Source organism: Arachis duranensis, chromosome 1 (genome assembly GCF_000817695.3).
Source record: "Arachis duranensis cultivar V14167 chromosome 1, aradu.V14167.gnm2.J7QH, whole genome shotgun sequence".
Taxonomy (NCBI): Eukaryota; Viridiplantae; Streptophyta; class Magnoliopsida; order Fabales; family Fabaceae; genus Arachis; species Arachis duranensis.
Genome location: NC_029772.3, coordinates 81,004,730 through 81,009,646, shown reverse-complemented (window position 1 = coordinate 81,009,646; position 4,917 = coordinate 81,004,730). Strand labels below are relative to the sequence as shown.

The 4,917-nt window shown below is 32.4% G+C and overlaps 1 protein-coding gene across 2 annotated transcripts; it reads left to right on the top strand.

Moving 5' to 3' along the window:
• Positions 1-2,366: 2,366 nt before the first annotated feature.
• LOC107492328 (uncharacterized) lies at positions 2,367-4,529 on the top strand. Of its 2 annotated transcripts, none has more exons than XM_021141889.2 (5): positions 2,367-2,771; positions 2,865-3,110; positions 3,748-3,829; positions 3,934-4,184; positions 4,286-4,529. In XM_021141889.2, exons 1-5 carry the CDS (start codon positions 2,554-2,556, stop codon positions 4,404-4,406), a joined length of 918 nt encoding a protein of 305 aa, XP_020997548.1. In that variant the 5' UTR covers positions 2,367-2,553; the 3' UTR covers positions 4,407-4,529. The 2 variants fall into 2 exon arrangements, with proteins under 2 accessions (XP_020997548.1, XP_015968822.1); XM_016113336.3 differs by having other exon boundaries at positions 2,369-2,771; positions 3,970-4,184.
• Positions 4,530-4,917: the final 388 nt, after the last annotated feature.

Sequence of the window (4,917 nt, the reverse complement as noted above, 5' to 3'; positions counted from 1 at the left end):
ATATGCAGTTAGATTTTTGGATTTATTTATATGTTGATGTTTGGATTTATTCATAAGACAAATGATAATAATCACTGCAATTGAAATCAGTTTTTTTATACGTATCCTCTTATGACAATTTCTAAATACTTCTTATTGAGAACCAGCGAAGACGATGTTCTCACCCCCTACAAGTTTCGCTTTTCAAGATGGACGAAGAGTTTAAGGAGTTTCTTTTCGAGCATCTGATTGTTTTCTATATTATTGTATATACAATTATAGTTTTTTCTCGCCTTTATTATTATTTTGTAAAAGGGATAGGAGTTATAATGATATGCATATATGTATATTTGTAAGTTACCTGTATAAGAAGTTTTGTATGTATATGTATATGTATGAGAATTGTGAATTGAATTGGGTTATATATGCACGCTAGATTGAAATGAAAAAGTATTTTCAATTTTTCAAAGAAAACAGCAATATAGTTTAAGCCAAAGGTTCCTACTCTATTAATAAATATATAGAAGTCATCGTAATATTTTAATTATCAGAATGGCGCAGCTAGAAGTATGACAATATGATAGTAAGGGTGTTACAATATCAATAAAAATAACTATCATTTGCATTAACAAAATGAATGATTATAAAAAATAAATGTGATTCAATATTAAGCCCTTATTTTATATTCTTACATCTCTTGCTTAGCAAAATAGAAATATTTGATAACTAAAAAGAATTAATAAAAAAATAATTAAAATTTGTCCTATTTAGTATTAATTAATTATTATAATAATTAAGGTACGTTTTGAAATTTTTTTTATTTCCTTAAATTACTAATAACAGACCATTTACATTATCTTATTAAAATATCCTATTTTTGTTCGTCTTTGAAAAAGTCTAGCCCTCACTTATTGACTTTAATAATAAGGGGCACGTGTAGTAGTAAGCGACAATTATTTCAAAGAGAATAATAGGAAGTCAGTGTTACTTTAATTATAAAGGAAAAGTATAGGGTAATAATATAATTATTATATTTTAAACACATTTATAAAGAGATATATTTAGAATATATATCTATAAAGATATTTTTATTAGATACAGTTAAAGAAAGGTATTTTTATTAAATACATTTATAAAAACACTTTTATTAAATACAATTATAAACAAAAATCGGTAGAAATTAATAGAATTCTTGTTGGTAACTTAGCAGAATTGAATTATAAGATAGTGTGGGTGTATTTTATCCATCAAAAAATTGAAGTCTTGACATGAAAATGAAAGTGGCAGCCACTTCTCTAACTGGATTTTGGCACTAGAAGCGAACCAAGTATTGACAATTTAGCACTATAATCTATGATATTAGTGTTCTTCTATGTCTCCTTAATTCCTCTTAGGCCTTGAAAGCTGAAACTATAAACCATTACTGTCCTTTTCAATAAAAGAATATCAATTACAACAATATTACTAGTAATAATTCTATCAATAGTGGATAATTTTCTAAAAAAATCATGGTTAAGAACAAGAAGTCTAGAATGATTTCTTCTGCATTTTTGTTCTTTACGCACAAATCTCGTACGTTATATACTAGTTTCATGAATCAACAGAGCTATCTCAAATGTAATTTTCATTACATAAAAGAGAATCTTTTTGTTGAAATATTTTTGAGGAACAAAAATTGTAAGCCATAAATTCTCGTTGAACAAAGAACCTTTAAGGTCTCTACAATCAAAATGGCATTCCACATGCTTCATTCATGCCTCTGGTGCGTATGGAATGAAGCAAACTGAAAGATGAAGTGTCCTCTTCAAATTCCACATTATAGACTAGATAACAATCAAAACTCCGGTATCAATTCATCCGATTTCCTGCAAAAACTAATCTGCCCAACCTATGATTAAAGTATGCATATTTTTATTATGGAAAAGTATAGGGAGCTAATGGTTTAAGCGTACAATATGTACAATGGAGGTTTAAGAAGTATCAGAGATATGACTTCATGACATGGTATTAGAGTTCTAGATCCGAAAGGTCAAGGGTTCGATCTTTGGTGAATTCCAAAATTAACTTAAGTTTTTAGGATGAGTGATTTTATAACATGAGATGTTTATTATTCCTAGTATTCGGATGGTTATTCTGGATAGTGTGGGTGATGTTCATTTTATTCATAGACTAAAGGTTTAGCCCATTGTACACATTGTATACTTAGGCCATTTGGCTCCCTAGCACTACCCTTTTATTATTATAATCAATTAGCGGTGTCGCACTTTTTCAAAATCAGACAAAATCAAGAGTATTTTGGTAAGATAATGTAAATGATCTGTTATTACTTATTACTTATTAGTAAAGGTGTGTAATTAGTTCCAACCTTTTTTTTCTTGCTAATTTTTTTATTTTTTATTTATAGAATCTCGATCCAACAATCACTGCCGTTGCGGCTTTCAAGTTTTGAGTGTGGTTGGGGATGGTCGATGGTGGTATCTAACTGGTGTGTGATGAGATGCACAGAATCATAGATAGATAAGGCTGTAAAACTAAGCTTGGCCATTAAAATGTAACTGCCGTCAAAATCATAAGATGCTCTCAACAAACCACCACTCCCCTCAACCCCTCGGCCTCTCATCCCCACACCAACCCTCATCTCTTCCTCCCAACCACCTCCACTTCCACCTCCATCGCCGCCACCTTCTCACCACCGTCTCCCTCACTTTCACAACCCCGCTGCTGCCCGTTCTAGACCCGCCAGCCACTGCGCGCGGCCTTTTCCAGATGCCCCCTCCTCGCCTCACCAACCGGTACGGTGTTCCCCTCAAATTCATCATTTATCATCATTTAAGAGCTTTTGAAGGTAATAAAGTTTAATTGTGTTGTTGTGTTTGCACTGGAAGGTATTTTCTGGTGAGGGCAGGGGAGTCTGAGTTCGAGAGCATGGGAGTGATCAACACGAATCCGGTGGCGAAGACCTCCGTGGACAGCGGCTTATCGGAGAGAGGGAAGAAGCAGGCAGTAAGAGCAGCTTTGGACTTGAAAGAAATGGGAGCTTGTGACAAGAGCTGTTGGATATGGCCAGCTATAACTCAGAGAGCTTACCAGACTGCTGAGATCATTGCTTCTCTCAATGCCGTTACTCGCAGGTCATAATATCGTTACACACTCACTTTTTTATAGATGTTAGAATTATTTTTTATAAGCAACTTTAAGAATATTATATTACTTAAATCTCAAGAAAACTTAGTACAAGCACAATGATTGTATTATTTCTTCTGTGTTCACAACGTTCACAGTAAAATCAAATTCATGTATGTGTTTTACGTGATTCCTGAAACAATGGTGCAGAAAATCAGCCAATTATATAATATTAAAGTTTTTATGACTTAAATGTTTAGAATTCAACCATTCTTATATTCCAAAAAACCAAAAAAATAATACAAGACAAATAAAAAAAAAAAAGAAAATTGAAACAAAAAAATTGTGTAAACCTAAAAAAATGACTCTTACCTGGGAGTATATTATGAATATAACTATTTATGTGTTCCTTTTATAAGCTTATGCTCTTGAATAAAATAGTTTCATGATATATAGAATATATATTAGAATACAAAATATATCTCATAAAAAAATATAACATACATACAAAAAATGAGTTAAACAAATATATTTATTAATAACTAATTTGGTAGTTAAATCTTAGTATGCACATAACATTTTTTTCCTAAAAATACGTACCAATTCCTCAAAACTGAGCATACATGTCAATTTGTTTGATTTCAGTTTCATAGTCCCAGAGTACAGCTTTCTGGATGCTCGTGGATTAGGTGCCTATGAAGGAAAAAACCTGGAATCCGTTTCAGAAGTAGGAATTTTTTCCCCTCCCCATAGAGCAAAATAGATTATTTTGTCTTGAATTTGAATGTGAAGCACATTTGAGTAAGCATTTTTTTTTATATAACTTAGTAGTGGAATGATGTTAATTCAAGTGTGGGAATGCGGCAGATATATGCATCAGATAGTGTATCACCAAACAACAAACCTCCTCCAGTTGATGATGGAACACCAAATGAGAGTGTTGCAGATGTCTTTGTTCGTGTAACACAACTCATGTCAATTCTTGAAACTCAGTACTCTGGGGACACAGTTGTCATAGTCTCGCCGGATTCGGACAACTTGACAATCCTTCAGGCTGGATTGATAGGACTTGATCTTAGAAGGTAAACAGAATTATCCAAACTCCTATGATCTTGGTTTTAAGATTGTTAATTGGTTTTGTATTTAACATTCTGGTTCTTTTTCTTGCTCTCTTGAATTTCAGGCACAGGGATTTGTCTTTTGCACCTGGCGAAGTCCGATTCGTCGACACAAACGACATTCCTACTTACAAGCAGCCTGCATCTGCTGTATATAAATGTTTCAACCCACCAAATTGTAACTAGCTGAGGATAGGGAGAAAGTCACGTTGTAATTCTGTATAGTGTATACTATGTGCACATTAAGCTAATCCATTAAAAGGCTTGAAGCTATGTCATCTCTGAATTATATAAAGTGTTCAAAAACAATATCAGTTGATTTAAATTACAATTAACAGATTAGATCATAATTATTAGATTAAGTACAACCAGAACAGGATAATATGAGAAAGTAATTTGACTAATTCAAGGCTCATTGGTTTTGAGTGAATTCTCATCAATCCTATAATGTTAACAAGCTAGCAATGACTGTAGTTTTTGCCTTGCTCTAGTTTGCTCTATTAGATTATTGAACAAGAATTATGGCCTAATTGAATAGATTAAAGATAATAATAAGAAGTATAAGCATGTTTGAATTATGGCCTAATTGAGCACTAGCGTGTTTGAATGAGAGAAGACATTACTTCAATGCAGGCCACACGAATAAAAAGAAGAAAACAAAATTGCCGGGTGATAGAAAATAATTTTATCTTTTAAT

Excerpts from the sequence above, each read along its gene's own strand:
- LOC107492328 (XM_021141889.2), top strand. The coding sequence starts at position 2,554 with ATGCTCTCAACAAACCACCACTCCCCTCAACCCCTCGGCCTCTCATCC. Across the intron at positions 2,772-2,864 it reads CCTCCTCGCCTCACCAACCG|GTATTTTCTGGTGAGGGCAG; the intron begins GTACGGTGTTCC and ends TTGCACTGGAAG. Across the intron at positions 3,830-3,933 it reads ACCTGGAATCCGTTTCAGAA|TGGAATGATGTTAATTCAAG; the intron begins GTAGGAATTTTT and ends ATAACTTAGTAG.